The sequence below is a fragment of the Haemaphysalis longicornis genome, unplaced genomic scaffold (genome assembly GCF_048455015.1).
Source record: "Haemaphysalis longicornis isolate Haplotype H1 unplaced genomic scaffold, Haemaphysalis longicornis Haplotype H1 scaffold_4, whole genome shotgun sequence".
Lineage (NCBI taxonomy): Eukaryota > Metazoa > Arthropoda > Arachnida > Ixodida > Ixodidae > Haemaphysalis > Haemaphysalis longicornis.
Window position 1 is genome coordinate 160,079,591 of NW_027526361.1, and position 19,179 is coordinate 160,098,769.

Genomic DNA, 19,179 nt, shown 5'->3' on the forward strand with positions numbered 1-19,179 from the left:
ATGCTGCCAATGATGCAGGGCTTTTTTTCTGGCTTTTCCGTGGTGTGTTGAGGCAGATTTCGCCTGAACGATGCTTCAACGAAATTTTTCGCACGTCCCGTCAATTTCGTTGTAGCGGGATTTGACTGTATCCCAAACTTCAGACAAATACCGTATGTACTCGCGTAATGAACCCACTTTTGTTTCAGAAAGTTGGGCATTAATTTGAGGGGAGGGTTCTTTATGCTGGGAAAAGTTGCAACAGATTTTTTGAAATTGCAATTTTCTACAATAAATATGCTAAGAGAAGCGCTGTCAAAGCTTTGCCTTTCCAGTAAAGAAACGCATGGGTAACCGAATTTCTTTTCTCTTCACAACGAGCTGGTGGAGCTGTGCACTTCCCTTGAGTCGCCCGTGGCTTCACGTTCGCCTGGTCTTTCGTGCACTGCAAAAGTTATTTTCCCGCACCGGGAAGCTTCCCTTCTCTGGGTGTGTCTCCAGCGGAGCACACACACAAGCTGCACTCTGAAGTGCTGCCCAGCTGCGCAGCTTTCTTGGGCATGCTCGGAAACCATCAGTTTGAAACCTGCTGCACCGGTTGATCGCACGCTGCGCACCAGGAGCACAAAAAAAGGCTGCAACACAGCTGAAGTCGCAGAACAGCACAGAGCAGCGGAACAGTGCATTTGGGGCTTTGTTTGCTCGCCACAGCGCTTTCATTGCGCTATTCACAAGTGGGCTTGTGCTGCGTTCAGCAGGTGGCGTTCCACAAGCGCGTAATTTTTAAACTCTGAGCCACTGCATTCATGCTTGTGTTGCTAGCAACTGTCGAGATTTTTTTGTTAGAATGTGTTTTTACCATTTCTCTCTCTGCCTTCTGTGGTGTGATATCAAGTTAATGCCATCGTCGATGGCGTCAGCAGTTTTGCCGAGATAAAAAAATATTGAACAGTACCATATATACAGTGTAGACCGCTTATAACGTATGTCGCGGGAGCCGCAAAAATCCGCACTATAAGCGGTACCGCACTATAACCAAAACGTGCGCGAATTCAACCAAATCGCCACCTAACTCTCAAGTCATCCTAAATTTTTTATCACCCAAACGCACAGCGCCTAAAAACGAAGGAAGGGTCTTTATTTCGTATTATTTTTAACATCAGCCGCTGCTGCCGGGTCTCACACATTGCAAAAGCGCGGTCTTACAAACGGCGAGTGCGGCTTTAACTTCCGTTGTGTTTGTGTTTTGAAAGACCATGGCTGCGTTTTTTGCGTCTATGAAGATGCCGCAGGACATGATAAGAAAGGCCAGCGGGATTTTTTTTTTTTTACCCCACCTTGCGTTCACGATGCCGAAGGCGGCTGCTTATCAGCGCAACGTACTGGTGGTGGAAATCTTCGCGCGGCTCGCTTGTTCGGGAAGAGCGGTGGCTTATCTGCACAACGTTCTAAAGCGTGAACCGCATGGAGCGATTTCTCGCGAAAACGTGCAGCGCACGCCGCAAGCGCGGCGACGCCGGCGCGTAAACTGACGTAATGTGTGCGGCGCGGTAAGAGGCGGCAACATGGCGTCGGCACGGGCCGTGAAGCGGTGCAGGCAGCTCCAGCGAGCACTTCTAACCGCTCGCTGAAATGCCGCACGAGGCGCAAGCGAGGATACTAATGCAAGAAAAGAGCTGATAATGTGACCGCAAAGTGGAATACAGACTGCCATCCACGCTGCTTGTGAAAGCGCCCATCAAAAAATACCGCGGCGGTAAGCCTAAACTAAAGTCCCTTCATCTGATCGAGGGACTTTAGCCTAAACACCTTTGGCGCGGCTAACCGGCTCGGAGCGCTTCGAATCTCCCGCCATTACGTGCGCGTCTTTCCATTGGTGCAAGTCGTCGGGCTCCTCCCACTGCCACGCGAAGAAGCCACCGCGAGCGCGGAATCGTAGACGCGAGTATGAAAAAAACGCACGCGCAACGCCGATGTGCGAAAACGGGCCATGCGGTTCACGATTAATAGAAATAACTTGCCACGCGCGGACGGGGAGCCGGTCGCTATCTTCCGAGGTGCATCAAGCAAGGACAGCTGTGGTTATCACGTACGCGCGAACTAAAGGGTGCCTATTTTTTGCTTCTGTGTCGAAGTTAGAGAGCAAGGGGTGCGCGCTGCGTCAGATGGCCGATTTCATCATTTCTTTTTTCTTTTGCTACCCTAAAACGATGCCCCCTGCGCCGATCGATGAGCAGACCCGCCGAAAAACCGCACTATAACCGGTATGGTGCTTCGGCCAACCGCATCTTCAGCGGTATGCTTATGCATTGAGTTCTATGGGAGCCAAACCGGTGGTTACGAAAACCCGCGTTATATCCGGTCCCGCACTATAAGCGGTTACGTTATAAATGGTCTACACTGTACACGATTGTAAGTCGACTCGAATGTAGGTCGACCCCGCTAAATTGCATCTCTCGTTAAGAAAGAAAAGCTTTTGTATACGCCTCGAGCTTCGCGATCGCTGCGCCGCCTGCCGCCACTTCTGCGCGGCGTTGACGGGATTTGCGCTGCGTAACTGATAGGGGCTCGTGCAGTGTTTTGGTTCTATTTCGCTTCGTTTCGCCTTTCCGCGCCTAAAAAAACTTGTTATGGTGACAACTATAGGCAAAGAGAACGTTTAGGTCACTTAAAAAGCAGCTGCGTCTTCGTAGAGTACGCGATCGCCTGCAAGAGCTACCCGGGGACGCGGTTCGGCGCGCTTCGTCGCCGCTCTTCCGGGCGTCGGCGACGGCAGCAGCATATCACCCATGTCACCTCCAAAACATCAGGCACAAATGAATTCTACTGACGCCTCGTTTAGACCTGATACTGGCAGAATGAGGGTTGGCTTCATTTTGCAGCGTGGACAACGAATGCGGCTTCGTTTCGCATATATACGCCACAGAAAATATGTTTCGGGGATGTGATTACCCAATCCCGGACAATAACTTATGCCTTTTATAAGAATATAAACCATGCGAAAATCTAAAGTATATTCCAAGCCTATGCGTCGCTAAATATGTGCCCACACACCCCATATAGCAAGAACCAAGGAAATAAAACCACAGAAAAATAAATGCTGTGCCAATGCGGAAATTAGAAACATAATAGCTCTAACGGAAATAATAAAAAAAAACAGTGCTGCTTCTGGCATGCTAAAGACGTTCGTCTAAACTTAAGCCAGGTAGGTTTCACTAGACCAAGTATACGCGAAATGCACTGCTATTTCGCGAGAAATCGGGGGGGGGGGGGGTCAGGGAGGGGGACGCCGTGTACAAATGCGGAGCGGGATCAAGCAATGAACGTTTTAGTAATCCCACACATAAATCTCGCGTCCACTTTCCTTTTGTTTTTCTACTTCAACGAAGAGCTGATCGTATGGCGGACGCATTTTTGGAAGTATACAGGGTAGGCTGTTCAACAAGCGATGAAATGTGTAGTTGGAAGAGTGTGGTACAGTCGAACCCGTTTATAGCGAACTGCAGTATGCACCGCGATTTGTTCGATATATCCAATAGTTCGATATAGCCGAACCCGCGAATAACGAGCTTATTGTTACGAGTTCGCATTGCGCGGTAGCCCCCCCCCCCCCCCCCCTTCGCCAACCTGCTCAACTCCACCATCCCCGCATAGAGAAACGAACACAGTAAAGTAGCTATTAACCATACCCAAAATAATCCATTTATTGCAGTTATTAAAGCTTCTTTCCGCCCTAACTACCTACTTTGCAAAAAAAAAAAAGCGGTGATTTTTGTTTTCACTTTGGTTTTGGCGGCTACAACTAGCATAGCCTTCTCTACACGAAACATTATTTGCAAAGTCGAAGAAGCATTGGCGGAGCACATCGATAACCGAAATCGCTTTGCTCTAAGCATCGGACGGCTGTCACTCGCGACGGCATCGGCAACGTTGGCGAACTCTTCCCACAGTTCACCGATGCTGCTGTATAGTCTGGACTCGCTGACTGGGCGGGTTCCGTCGTAAGTCCCACGCGTCGGAAATAGTTACGGAAAGTGTCGGCCGTCACGTCGGTCCGGGCAAGGCGCAATGTCCCAGTCCCGGCTCTTGCTCCGTGGTCGCGGCCAATCCACATTTGAATGAATGAATGAAACTTTATTAACGATACGGGGGGCTTGGTAGCCTAGTTGGGGAAGAGCGGAAAAATCCACATCTCAATCGCCGCTCCGAGACCATGCATTTCGGCGGCCATTCTAGGCGCGCGGAGTTCGATATATCGTATGTGAACTCCGTTATAAGGAATCAGTTTCCCATGTATATCCGTAACTGAATTTTTTTGTTCGATATATTGCATAATTCGCTCTATCCGGGTTTTTTATAGCCGCGTTTGACTGTATGTGATAAGGCCCTCTGCTTTCAGTTTCTGGTTTATTCTGCAGGCTCCCTGTGCCATATTGTTACCCGAGAAGATAAAACGACAACTTTACCATTGCGCTGTTCACACAAGGCTACAGTATTGTCTACTAGTTTGGGGCGCTACGTCAAAATCAAACATTCATGTTCTTTATTTAATGCAAAAACGTGGTTTACGATTCATTCACAACTTATCAAGTCGACAACATGTTTCTTCCTATTTTAAATAAAGCTACATATTGACTATTAAGGATATGTATAATCAACGCTTAGCCGAAACAGCCTTCCTGAACTTGAAATCAGACCCAGAAATATTTTTATCATTATACACTATTACTGATCCGCACTATAGTCTCAGACACACTGCATTTAAAAAAATTCAGACTAGGGCAGGATACGGCATGCAACTGCTTCAATGGCAGATACCAAATCTTTTAAATATGTATCCTTCTCTACTTGATGTGATGCAAAGCTGCTCTTCTCTGCTAGCCTTCCGGAAAAAAGTTAAACGGCTTCTACTCGAGCAATAATGTCATGTTCTTCCGTCTCCTCTTTTGTAGCTCTGTTATTGTGTGCGTTTTTTTTTGTTTTTTTTTGTAATAATGCTTTTGTGTTGTAATCCCTGTAAAAAAAACTATTTTTTCTTGGTGTGTAACAAGAGTTATTTTATTACGCATATTTATGCTCACAAATTTTGAATACAGATTTCAGAAATAAATACCAACTGTGTATGGTTAGCCTGATATTGTTGTTTAGTTGAACATAGAATTGTATAATGTATGAATTACAATTTCTAAGCCATTTTCATTTTGAACCAAACTGCTGTTTGTGTGGTTGTTGTACCAAACTGCTGTTTGTGTGGTTGTGCTGCCTGGGGCTAGGGGCCTAGTCAGGCGACTTTAAATGTTGCCTTTTGCCATAGCCCCAGGGCAACTTCCTTTGTTGCCGAAATAAACAATAAACAATATGACGATATTTCAAAGACGCATTTAGTCGCGGACGCGGATTATATTGTAAGCCCGTCTCCGCGCTGCTCGCAGAGGATATATGTAGCAGATGAAAGTCTGCGGGCGCGCACCTCACGACAAGACGACTCTGTCGTGTGCTGATCCCCGAGTATAATTATGTATTGTCCATCGTACTTTTGTTGAATATTCCCGAAATTAACACAGACTGGCTTGTAAATGGTGGTGAACAATAATATTGGCAAACGTAACTGGCGTGCTGTCAGGTATCAGTGCTCCGCTGATTATGTAAGCGCACAAAACCGATTTAAAACGTCGTGTATAGCCGTAGCATGGATATCTGAGGAACCGGCGGTTACGGAGACACGGCTAGTGAATTCAGGTCAGTGTAACTACAATCGGCTCCATCATACGCCGATTCCGCGACGCTGGCCTGTGACATACACCTGGCGCTTATAAATACCGAAAATACCACACTAAGATCGCGTCGGAAACATTTACACTATCGGAAACACACCCCATTTGCGAACAGAGTGACTGCTCCACATAAACATGGATTTCGAACGCCCGGAAACGGCAAATCTCAGTCGTGAACGTGCCGCAAAAGCAGCGGCGGCACTGGGGAGCGGGGCGCGGACTCCCGCGGCTGCTTTCGAAACGCGCCGCTAGGGGGATTTCAGTGGCGCCCCTACAGGCCGCGCTCGAGGCGTATAAGCACCCGGAATAACCATGCGCTGTGGGTTGAGCGGGAAGAACACATTCGCTGCGAGATGACAACCATCGAAGCAACCGGCAGCGGCCACTGCCGCGATACCAAAACAAACATGGCGGCTGACGGAAGCGGCCGCGCGCGATTTACTTTTGAGCGACTAAACTCCCACCATCGCGTTTGGAAGTGTACTGAACAATGTGATATGATATGGGCTACGTTAGCGCCGACCATTAAATCAAGGAATTCGCTAATACTCATTTTGTTTATTAGGGACGAATAAAATGCTTCTTGATACATTTTTGCACGCGATTCGTGCACGTCAGCGTTGCGTGGGCGACTTTTTCACGCCCGTGGCGACGATTCCGCGCACGCGGGACCTTCTACTGCTTTTAAGTTCTACCAGTTCTACCTTGGTAAACCGCACGCCGAGCGCGGCAGCGGGAGGAGCCTGACGACGCGCGCTCTTCATGGTGGAAGTTTGATAGCGCTCGGGACAGTCGGCTGGCGCCGCCGGAGATGTTTAGGCTTGTCACGGTGATAGATATTTGATTGGCGCTTTCCCTAGCGGCGCAGATAATGCTTTATAGTGTCGTTTTCAACCACATTATCAGCTCCTTTCCTGCACAAACGTCTTCGTTTGTGCCTTCAGTGATATCTTAGAGAGCTGTTAGAAGCGGTCACTGGAGCTACGTGCATGGCTGGTGCCGCCATGTTGCCACCGCCGATCCCGTAGCGCGCAGCATGCGGGTGGTATTCGCGGCAGCGTCAGTGCGGCGCATTTTCGCGAGCAGAAGACGCCCCATGCGGTTCATAGTTTAGACCATAATTATGGGAACGAGGGTGCCAAGCTGTCCCCACCTCGTAGCACCCCCGATTTCTCGTTTCTCTTGCCGTTACTAGCTAGAGACGACTTCGATTCTAAGTCGACCTCCCAACATTGGATTGTCAAATTTGAAAAAAAGGGTCGACCTACAACCGTGTAAATACGGTACGTTATCCATTCCCGCTGCATTTTTGTGCAAGGTAACCAGAAAGTAATACCCCTGTCAAACGTGCCTATTTAAGTGCACTTTCAGAGAGTGCACCTGGCTAAGATGGCATGCGGGAGCAGCTAAACGGCAGACGCCAATGACATTTTACAAGGAACGCACTTTAAGCTGTGTGTTCCCCAAACACACTTACCGAGGCCAACTCCCCGAGTGAGTAATTTCGTGAGCAGAAGTCCGAAAATGCGGAAAAATAAGCTAAAACCGCGAGCATTTGGATGATAATAAGTAACGTTAAAGGTTAATTATAGATATATTGCTTATTTACTTTTACAAAAAGAGAAGCAGCGACGAAAAACAAGAAAATAACCTCTCTCTTGTGGGCTAACGTACGGGATAGCAGAGGACCCCGGCTAGCTTTGCTAGAGAAAGTGCTACGCGCCGTACACTAGCCCTGGGGAAGTCAAAGACTCACGCACGGGTTCGGGTACTCACATGCGATAGACAGGCTCCGGCAATCCAAAATGAGGCTTTATTGCCTGGCAGATACAGGGCATATACCAGACAACACGACTATCATTTGCGGGGAGACAGTGGCTCCTGTCGCTCGCTCAAGCCGCGGGACTCGGACCTCGATATCCGGCATCACGGCTGCGGGAGCAGGGGAGGCATCCCGTGCGACCGATCAGGACAGAATCTCTCAGCAGAGTCTGTGGAGCCAACTGGGTTCACCGTCATCAGGGCATTCGGAGTTGGTACATCCGCGCCAACCCGACCAAATCGCCCAGTCGACTGCCCGGCGGAGTGCTCGTTCGTCCCGCAGGTCAGCTCTGAGGGAAGAGGAGGTCTTCCCCAGGTCGGGGAGCGGGTGGCTTGAAGGAAGGTGGCAAACTGGTCCTCCTTCCCTCGCGCATACGTTCGCGGCGAGCCGCTTCAGCGCGCGCACAGGGTCACGAAGAGGTCACGACTGTCGTGACGCGCCGGCTGCCCAAAATGGCGGCTCCCAGCTCGCGAAAACATGTGCAGGCGAGGCGTAGGGAAACAAGGGTCCCCACACTCTCAACACCGTGCCAGCGCCGCCTGGTGGGGTTTTTCTCCATGGCAGCGGTTCTTGTAGGTGGTTTCTTGTGACCTTGTGATTGTATTCCCGCTTCAGCCTTCTCTGTTATATTCCACGCTTACAGATAATTTCCCCCAAATGATAATACTGGTGTCATTCGCTGCGCAGTGAATACCAGTGAAGATATCAGTGCTGGTGTTCAGTCGCCGTCCCTACTCCTTTTTTTGAGGCACGGATTGCGATTTTAAACAATGCAAACACAACGAAATGTTTACATTATTTCTCACATGATAAAGAGGGGGAATTTCAAGTAATTTTGCGTAATATTTACGCCGGCTATCGTCACTGACATCACGGCCAAGGGCACTTCATTTTGTCGTTTAGCAGCGCGCAGCCCAAGTGTCACTTGGGAAGCTCGAGTGCACTCGCCGTAAGTGCACTTGAATAGGCACGTTGGACAGGGGTGTAAATCCTCAAGAGGAAAAGTGGGTAAATGCGGTAATTGAGGTACGATAACAATACCCCAGCCCCACCCCGGCAACGTCTCCATGATGCGATGCGTGGCTGCAGACCGGAGCCACGGCCGAGAAACCTGACGGGGCGATGGTGGCTGGCTGCACTGCAGTTCCCTTGGATGGTATCACTTGCAAGTGCTATTTTAGCGCTGGCCCATATTATGCACATTTTGAAGTTTTGCAATATACAGTCGAACCATGCAATAACAAAAGCGCTGGGGAAAGCCAGAAATATTTGCTTTTGCGGGAATTTCGTTGCCGTGAGACTGAAACGTAAACGTCGGGAAAATTGCCCGCAAACCGAAAATTTATTTCCAAAAGTCGGTTATACTTCCTTGCGAGGAGCCTTACCTTGCAACAACTTCACAGCACTGCTCAGCTCTCACACTGCAAGAACTGTTCTCTGTTCATTGCCAGTTGTAGTGCGTGCCTAAGACCGACCAGATCATGTCAAACGCATCCAGAACATCCCGTGGGTTCGCCTTCTCTGCACGTTTTTCTCCTTGGCCCTCGTCAGCGAGTATGTCTGAGCATGCAAGCCAAGTCCATCTTGTTCTGTTGACGAACTTTGCCAAACAATGGCACCTCATTGTGCCAATGCTGTTCACAAAACTAAGTGAGCACCGCTTTGGTGACGTCCAGAAAGGCCACTGTTTTGGCATGCTTGTTTTTGGGAAAACTGGTCGGCGCTACCCTCCCTCCACTTGGGCACTAACTTAGGCAGTGATGGCTTCCTTATCTGGTAGCAATAAAAACTTGCACTTTTGGGCTGGCAGAGGCATCTTACAGAGAAGAATGGGCAATCACTGCAGACACAAGAAACGCACGTGCACTGTTTGGCGGTAGCGGGCTAGCGTAGCCCAAGCCAGAGCCGTGCCGTGAGTCACCATGTGTCATCCCCTGGTGGTGTCGCTGTGGGGCTGCTTCCACAGCCACCTGCTGCACAGTCTTTTTTTGTAAGGAAACAAGGCGGCGGTCACGCAAGCGTGGTGTGGAAAGAGTTTACGCACTTTGAGTCCAGAAAAACAAAAAGTACATTTGAGCACTTTTTGGACGCTGTTAGCTTCAAAATGGTAGATAAAATGCCAACCAGACTTGGAGCCTATTCCGTTAATGCGGGATCGCCTTCCAAAAACATTTTGTTGCTGCAAGATTTGAAATCATGGGCTTCTGTGGGCATTCCCTGGGGATCCGGAAATATTTCGTTGCTGCAGGAATTTCATACTTGTGGTGTTCCGTTATTGGGGGTTTGGCTGTATCTGCATTTTTGTGGTTAAGACTTTCAGGATCTTTCAAATTGAGCAAACGTTTAGTTTGTCTTCATGGCACGTGTTATGATGAGGCTGGGCTGTAAGTGTGATGTGTAGGTTATGACGGCACTTGCCTACTTTTAGTTCCATTGCTTTAAGTGGTTGCAGCCAGTAGAATGCCTACGTGCTCAATGGTGTCCCCTGACACAACAAACAAAAAATGCAGGTGTTGAATTGTGTCTTAAGTTGTGAGTTGCGCACATTGCAGTGAAAGTAAGCCAGTGCTCCTGTTGCGCCGGAAGGGCGCATGGGGAAGGGCAGAGCACTGATGGTGGACCATACGCACGGAGGGTGCCACTCCACCAAGGAAGAGTGGAGCGGCCCCCAGTGGTCAGTGACAGATTTCCCCCTGGCGTTCGCTGAACACTAGAATACCAAAGCGGCTGTTATGTGTGGTTGGACCACCGCAAAGGAAGTGGCCAGGACAGGCACATTTGCCAGCATGATTTGAGCTGCTGTGTGCGGGCCAAAAGAAGGTGGCAGCCGTGTGCTGGGCGGGGCCAGTTGACGAGCCTGTCGTCTGTTGGCGCAAAGTGCCCCTGGAGGGCTGGTGGCTCGGCTGCCTCAGAAGCAAACACGTTCTCGTTTAAAAATGGAGCTCTACTCCAGTGCAGCGTTTCCTGATTGAGTTGCCCCCTAGGTGGCCGTGCCAGTGTGTGGGGACGGTTGCTCCACGCGCTGTTTCCCCCTCCTCGAACGTGCAGCTGTCGTCGCAGCCGATCCACACGCGGGGCCACCAGTTCCAGTCGCAGCAGTACCACTGCGTCACCTACTGCAACCACTGCCAGCACATCATCTGGGGCGTGGGCGACCAGGGATACCAGTGCTCCAGTGAGTCCTTGCCCACCACCTGCCGCCGAGTGCAGGTTACGCGTGCAAAGTGGTTTTGCTTCAGCTGCTAACGCTGTGATTTTAGCATTTTTGTCTGGCCCTGTATACTTTTCCATAGCAAGGCATCTCAAGGCCGCCAGCAAGACTCTTTTTCTTTGGACATGGGAGCACTTTGCTGGAAACGCAGGAAACAGCTCAAGCATATGAATGGTACCTTGGCTGAGAAAAAGGGAAAAAATCTTTTGATTGAGTTTTTGTGCTCTCTGTTAGCACAGAGCAGTCATATGTGGTTCAAGAATTTCGGAGTCCTCTGTTCTAAGCACTGGACGCTCTTGTTGGCTACGTTTTGGGAGGATTTTAGATTTCTAAGAGAGTTACGAAACGTACCGCAGGGCATCCTCAAGGCACTTGCTGGAATCAACAGCAGTCAATGCCACTCTTGGTATTCAGTGATGCAGTGACGCAGTTACGGAAATACAGTGGAACCCCAGTGGAAATCACTCTATCACGAGCTGGTTTTTCTTATTTTTTAGCCTCTGTGCCCGAAATTTACACATCAACTGTATATTAAAATCCTGAGCACTAATATGCAATCAGTTTTCATCTGTGCGGTGTAAGTTCAAAGTTGTGCAACATATTATGCCATTCCATTTCGGGCTATTGTTTCATTATCTACCTATGAAATACTCAAATAGCTTTTATCCCTTTGTACTCTAGAAGGACCAGGGAGTGCGACTGCAGTAATTGTAGCATTGTTTCTTCAAATAGTGTAAACAGGTCATCAATTACCAAAGTTTTCGTAAAACGAACCGCATGAAACATTGTGCCGGCATAAAGAATTTCTATACTTGTGTGGTTTTATTACACTGTTCAGTTCATGAGCTTTCAAATGCAGCAGAAGCAACACCAATCTGACCAGGGCATCCCCAGGCAGTGTACCCGACAGTTGACCTCGCAGGAAAAAAGTTGGTCCTGAGAAAACAAGGCACGAAGTTCTGAAACATGTGGAAATGGTCATTTAGGCAGCTGTAACTGCTACAGCTATAATATTTTGCAGGTACACTCTTCGAAGGCTGTAGACTGCAAATAAAGTTAATACATGAAATAGATTTTTTGGCAAATTTTCGGTCCTCACGACCCTCACGAAAGAAAGGTCGGCACGAGGCAACGTAAAAGGTGGTAAAACGCTCTTTCCTTTTCCCAGTCAGCATCCATCGTATGAAGCTTGTCGGGACTGTGGTGATCCGTCGGGAGACCGGGGGACGTGATATCGTGGGGGTTCCACTGTATGAGAGACAGGATGTCGCAGGTTTGACTCCCGGCCGCTTTTCTGATGGAGGCGAAAAGTGCGAGATTTCGGCGCACGTTAAAGATCCCCTGCAGGTGGTCAAAATTAATCCGGAGCCCTGCACTTTAGCGCACGCCTCATTGCCTGTGTAGCGTCAGCGTGTTGAACCCTACAATCAATCAATAATCAAGTCTTGACATGACCCATGCCCTTGAGTGAGGTGTTGAAGATATCTCACCTTGGCGGCATGCCTCATTGCCATGCATGACTTCTCACCAAAAGCACACTGTGAGCACATCCTACTGAAACTCTGTATTTAACAATTTTACTACGCAATTCCTGGCGTTTCAGGCACCACAGGGAGCGGGGTGTAGTCAGAGGAACGTGCGAGTCTTGTGGAAGAGCCCACTTTTCACTCCTCTCGCTACTTCTCCAATGTGTGAAAATTTAAAGCCCTTTTGTTGGTTGCAGGGCACTATGAAACTCCCTCCTCGTGAAACAGTGTATTTGCGCACCTCTGTCTGGGATGGCAGGTATGATCTACTCTTGGCTACAAATTAAGAATGGCAATAGCTCGTGTAGAGTGTCACTTGGCTGAATCGACGGACTCGGGATGTCAACGTCAATGCGCGCATGTGTTTTGAAAGGAGATTGCGCCTAATGCGTGAAATCGTGCGTTTTTTTTGCCGAGTTCCTTTATTGTCATTGCATGAGGCATGAGCAGTGCTTAAGCAGCCTAAGCTCAAAAAATCACCGTCTTGTTCAAAATGCTTGCAGCAATGCACTGCTGAGGCCTGTGTGGCTGCTGTTCCCAGTTGCCCGAAGAGAGCTGTGGTGTTTGCATGCAGACTGCGAGATGAACATCCACAAGTCGTGCGTGAAGGTGGTGGAGGAGCAGTGCATCGGGTCCACGCGGCAGCACAAGAAGGCCAAGAAGAACCACCGCATGTCCGGCCTGGGCCTCATGGAGGGCATCAAGACCAAGGCCGGCCGCCGGCCGCACGGGGCCGGCCGGGGGGGCGGCCGCTCCCACCCGCACTCGGACGAGTGGAGCAGCGACCCCGCCCTGGCCCCGCCCCTGGACAGCCCCGCCCCGGCCGCCGCCGCCGCTTCCGGTGAGACACGTAGCAGTTGACCAAAGGATGCTCGAACAGGAGCTTATGTGAGCAGAGCTGTTTCAACATGGTTTGGCACAAAGAAATTTGAGGCACAGCATCGGTGCGTAACTGGTACCAGGCAGTGTTCTTGGCGCTTGATCCTGTGCACTCGACATTTCTGGTGGAAAGGAACCTTTGTGTTGCACAGACACGCCTTGTAAACGGTGTTCTCGCGAGAAAGGGGAGCAGCCCGATTCTGGCCTTCCAGGAAGTGCAGTAGTGGGGAAAGCAGTGGAGCGCGGTAACCCTGTTTATAATGGGAGGGGGGGGGGGGCGGCCAAGGAGGAGAGGCAGGGGGGCGACAGCGTTTGTGACGAAGTGAGCGGATACGCAGCCCTTAGCGATAACATGCCCCTTGGCACAGCAGCCCTGCTGCCTCCCAGGAGGAAGACGAGGAGAGGGGGCCCCCAAAGCCGTTGCTGCAGATGGGGGCTCTCCCAGAACGGAGGCCTGTGGCGCGAAGGCACCGCGATGTCGCTGCATTCAGCGGAGAGCAGGTCCACTATGGGCGACCGGTGTCCGCTTCTTCTTTGGCAGGAGCCGTACAGGGGGGCACCGTTGGTATCGTGCTTGGGATCGTGGTGATGGGGAGGCCCTCCCGACTGCCCCCTTCAGGGGCGCAAAAGGCCTGGGGTTGCCAGAGGGATTACTGAGGGCCCTGATCCATTGGCTGGCTGCACCACTGTAGCCGGGCCGAATGTGGGCGTAATGCCCACGAAGAATAAACCAACAATGCCCAGTTCACGAACAGGAAAAAGCCCCGTTCAAGGCCACCAACACCTTTATACAGAGTGCGGGCGCCACCTCCCAGCAATCGTCCGGTGGCATCCTTTGCATCCCTCCTTCCGGAGCTCTCGAAAACGAGTGCTACAAAACAGCACCACCAAGAAACAGTCCTTGCAGCAGCCTCACAAATCCAGTCTCCGAGATGGCACCACGCACCGGCCGCATCGTGTGTTGCAGAAGTTGCAGAAGGCTTGCTGTACCACAGAGTTTCTTACAGTATACACTAGAGAGGAATCTGGCACTAGCGTCCATGCGGCTCACATCAAGGTCGTCTGTGTCGTCATGGATACATCGCGCTCGCCTTAGTTTCATCATTGGCTTGGATTGAAGTGTTTTAGTGACCGCAAATTTAAACAAAGTGCCACAAAAACGCGAAGAATAGTGTGCAATTATTTAAGTGAAAAATAAAAACATGCTGTTTTAAAACTAAGGAAAAAGGAAGTAAAGCGTTTTTTTGCCCGAACGATTGGGCCTGCTATTCCGCAGGCCAAGGTTGTAGTTACGAACAGTGTTAATATTTGGGGAGGAAACTCATTAGAGACTGTGATTTTATTAATTTTACCATTATTTCAAATAATAAGTTGCTTGAAGAATTTCAAAAGTTTTTTGAGCGTGCCTATGAAAACGTTGCCTTCGTGGTGAACCAGTGCACCGACCGCCAGCTAGTTTAATAAGAAAAAAGAAAACGCGGTAAACAGTCGTGGACAATGATAAGATAGGACGCATACAAGCGCCCGTATCTGTCGTATCTTGTCTTCGTCGCAGTACGTTTTGTTTCTTTTCGTCGGCTGTAAATCTCACGGCGGCATATACCGTATTTATTCGAAAATAGGTCGAGCACGACTATAGGTCGACCCCCTAAAAATTGAAGTCGCCGAAAAAAAAAAATAATGTATTCGATTATAGGTCGACCCATACTTTTAAGAAAAAACTTGAGGAAACTTTTTAAAACTCCCATTTATTTACAACGCGGTCACCTCACTGGTTGGAGCCACACACTGCGTCGTCGTCGGAACTTGCGCCGCATGCGCCGCAGTTCATTACCCACCCCCGCCCCCGACTGGCTTTGAAGGCTGAACGGCCAATCCTGCCTCGCAGCGCTAACTGTTGAGCTTTGGTCTGAATATCGCACGCTCCTCTTCCACGGGCAGCCGGAGTTTTTTCTCGAGAGCATCGTGCCTTCCAATTGTAGGGCCACGAAACGCACGACGCAATCCCCTACAAGCAAAAAGTTCGTCCCGCTGTTTCCGCCATCCCCTGATCAGCTTTTCATTAACGTCTAACTCTCGCTGAGCGGCGCAGTTGTTCAAGTTCTCAGCAAACAGGATCACCCGCCGCTTAAAGTCCGACGTGACATCGCGAAATGCGCACGAGAAAAACGTTATGTGCGGAAATCACAACGAAGCAAACACAAAGAAAGCGCATGAAACGGAGAACGGGAGATAGTAGAGACAGCGAGCGAAGCAGGCAACGCCGTTCCGTTCACGAGGTGGCTACGCTAGGTGGCGAAAGTCACCTTTACCCCCACCTCGCGCTAGCCGCTACCGCGGCTCCGAAGACACCAAGCCAAGCCAATCTGGCTCTCTAGCCAATACGTCAGCTCGCTTATAGTGCCTAGAATATACTAGGCACTACAGTGCCTAGAATATACTGGCTAGTGTGCTGAGGGCGGGCGCGGAGGTGGCCCCGACCGTGATGACTGGCGGCGGCGCCCGCTTGGGGCGCTGCTGTGCGAGAGGGTGCATGTGCGCGCCGTCCGCGCCAGCCCGCGCAGCGTTCCGCGTGCTCCCCAAGCGCTGGGAAGCTTCAAGTTAGCCGAGTAGCGCGAAGCGGGCGTTTACTTTTTTCGTGTGTTTGGAGCGTTCGTTACAAAACGCCATGCTATATAAGAACTACGCGAGTACTTTTAGAATGCACGCATTTTGCTAAACCCAATGTAGATAAATGTGTGGCGTAAACTTCGCCGTCTCCTCCCGCCTTAAAAAAACTTTACTTGTCAGTAACCACCCAACCGATTTTTTATTTACTTTGCTTCTGAGAGCAGAAATATCACAGGAAGTTTGAAACCCCTTACCACATGGCCTGCATTCTGCCAGAGATGAAGTGAAAACAAAATAGTAATGGCAAGTATGTCAAGCAAATAACCGGACACTAAAGCAACGTTTGAGATTCTGCGCTGCGCTGCTTATTCTGGGCTGGTGACGTTAGTTTGTGACACTCTCTCAATCAAAGGAGATAAGATAACATGTGCGGCAATATCTGAGGTGAAATAGAAAACATTATGGCAGCGACATTTAAAGCGACACCTTCGATTTGTTTAAAATCAACATCCATGGATATTTGTAAATGTCTCCAAAGGACAGTCGTTGCCGAAGACATAATTAACAACCTACAATTCACCTATTATGGCATTAAATAATTACACAGAACATGAATTATATTTCAGAACTCCTGTCGTAATGACAATAATATTGGCGTTCGAAATCTCAAAGCAGCTATTGTGCTTCACCAGGCAGTAAATTAAAAACATTGTTATATCTGCTACTCTAAATTATCTTTCACAAAGGGCCTGACCAACAATATAAACCACGATTTATTACACGTTAACCAATTCCAGAAGTTTCCTCGTGATTCAACTAACCTACTAGTAGGTATACCTCAGTGTGATGTTAAGAACTGAAGCACTGTGTTCAATGCAGCATGTAGAGGCTGGTGTATGCCAAAACAGGTCAACTATTTAACCTGTTTGCCTTTTTGCATCCTAAAAAACAAGCTTTTTCAGCCAAAGCCTTTTTTTCACACGACTTTTTAAGTGCTCTGTCTCAATGAGTCGGGCCACTGGCAAGTGTATGAATTAGATCTAGGCAATCTGGAAACTATAAAAATGACAAAAAATATGAAAACAAAAATCTGTGCAAATGTGCAATAAATTTAGTGCAGACATGAAACGAAGTACTTTATTTACAGAACACTGAACACAATAATTGAAAATAGAACATTAAAAAAAACCTCCGTCAGGCACAGATGGCCTGACGGAGGTCCTCAGCCCTCTAAACACTCAGCAACGTAAATTTCAGCACTCTTGTCTATGCATGCAATCGAACAGAGCAAATAGTTCTTACAAATATGGGAATAGGAAAAAAATTATAAAGCAATTAGGAAGGGAGTATGAGAAATGTTGTGAGCAAAAAAAAAAACAACAACAAAGAATTACAGCACAATTGAGAGAACTCTCTGTCGTCGGAAAATAAACAAAAATAAATATATTTGTCTACGCATACATATACACACTTATACATAGTTCTACACAGAAAGAGACGCGCTCAACTACTAACTGCAAGGCAAAGAACGGTAATATGAAAAAAGTGTGGGTATCTCGAACAAACAAATTAGGTACTCACGGAAGGAGACAAATGAGAACTATACACACTTCACACTACTGGCAGCGTCGCAACTTTAGGTGTTTTTGTCGCTGCCTTTGACCTTCTCTTTCCTTGTTCAGGCCCTTAACATAAAACCAATCGGGCTGGAAGCTTTTTGAGGACATCTCAAGTCTTCTGGCGGCGTTCTCATTGATGTAACGTTTAATCCAGGCCCGCCTTTGCGTGCGTGCGTGTGTGTGCGTGTGCGTGTGTGTGTGTGTGTGTGTGTGTGTGTGTGTGTGTGTGTGTGTGTGTGTGTGTGTGCGTGCGTGCAAGCAATACATTACTTCAACCATTATAGCAACTTCGTTCAAATGTCGTACACCGAAGTATCCTCGCAGTTCGCTGTAAAGATTGGAACTGCTTTTCCCCAGTTCGAGGAGCCTGCAGGTACTGGACATGGAGATTGCAAAAAGTATCCGTCCGAGTCTGGCTGGCACATATTTTCCGATAAGCTTGGGCAGTTTATTTCATATGCGAGCAACGAAGGCTGCTCTTCTGTGACAGACATGGCGAAACTTCAAATCCGTGAAAACTTTGATGGTTCATTCCCAGATGTTTATGTTGTTGTTACATTTTTTTGTGCTTGTCGGTAATGAATTTCACTTGCGAAGGTCATTCAGCCAGCTGAAATTGATCAAAAACCGCTTTGATCAGTGGTGACTGACAGCTGCCTCGGCGATTTGTCGCTGCTCAGCGTGGGGACAGAGATTCTTAAAAGCGTCAATGGTGAGGATATCATCATCAAACTAGCAAGTTAAACGGAAACGCTTGTAGAAACGTGCAGAACTTTTGATCTATTCCTAAAACACGAATAAAAACAAAGCATGCTAATACGTACACATGCCCGATTTCAAGGTTGGATTTCGTCGAAACGCGCGTAAGGTATAGAAAATTTTGTTTATTTATTTAGTCATTCAAGAGGAAAAGAGCCGCATGCAATAGGAATGTGTTTTTTTCTGTTATAAATATATATAGTGCCTGCAAAAATGTAAATCTGTTACCTGTTTAACAGTGAACTATGTTTTATTATTAAAATATTTTTGTGATGTTCGGTATCCATCTCATTTCCTGAAAGCGCCACTTTTTCTAACAGATTTAGCTCCCCGCAGGTTCAGAATATTTTATTAATAAACCATTCAAATTAAATTTCCCGCTCAGTCGGCATATACCATATACTGCCTTAAGAGAGCTTAAATTTGGGTTTCTGGATGAAATCACAAAATAGCCAGGCGATTGGTAGCTTATTTACTGTAAGGATGGGCGAACCGTTTCTGAAAAAGGACTACCTGTTTACTTCGGCAGTGCTTACACGCCGCCGACCAAAGCGTGGGCTGCCGAATACGCCGCCGCGACAGAGGAGCTTGGCGGCTTTCATGCACCCTCTCGCCGAGCAGCGCCCCTTGCGGCCTCTGCGCGCAGTCATCGCCGGCGGAGCCACCCTCTCCCATAGAGAATGCGCGCGCTCCGCACACTAGCCAGTATATTCCAGGCACTATACTAGGCACTATAGTTCGGCCGCAGGTAATGCGCGATAGCCGGCAGTGACTGTGGGTGGTTTTCTTACGCTGATTGTTTTGTTATTTTTTCCCTTATTTTCTTGCCTGTCTTTGTTCTAGATGCTCCGCGCTGCCGCCTCAAATTGAGGAGCGCCGGACGCGACGGAGAAACGGATCGCTCGGTGCGCTCGCCATTTTTGATCACAACTATACGCCTCGAGATTCGCGATCGCTGCGCCGCCTGCCGCCGCTTCTCCGCGGCGTTAGCGGGATTAGC

At 48.8% G+C, this 19,179-nt stretch overlaps 1 protein-coding gene across 7 annotated transcripts in view; it reads left to right on the plus strand.

The window, feature by feature from the left end:
• LOC144179475 (rho guanine nucleotide exchange factor 11-like) overlaps positions 1 to 19,179 on the plus strand; it is a 207,175-nt gene that overhangs the window by 66,586 nt on the left and 121,410 nt on the right. For all 7 annotated transcript variants that reach the window (XM_077707850.1, XM_077707847.1, XM_077707844.1 and 4 more), the window contains 2 exons: positions 10,624 to 10,750; positions 12,887 to 13,153. In XM_077707850.1, the coding sequence (XP_077563976.1) occupies positions 10,624 to 10,750; positions 12,887 to 13,153 (394 nt within the window). The remainder of the gene's footprint in view (positions 1 to 10,623; positions 10,751 to 12,886; positions 13,154 to 19,179) is intronic.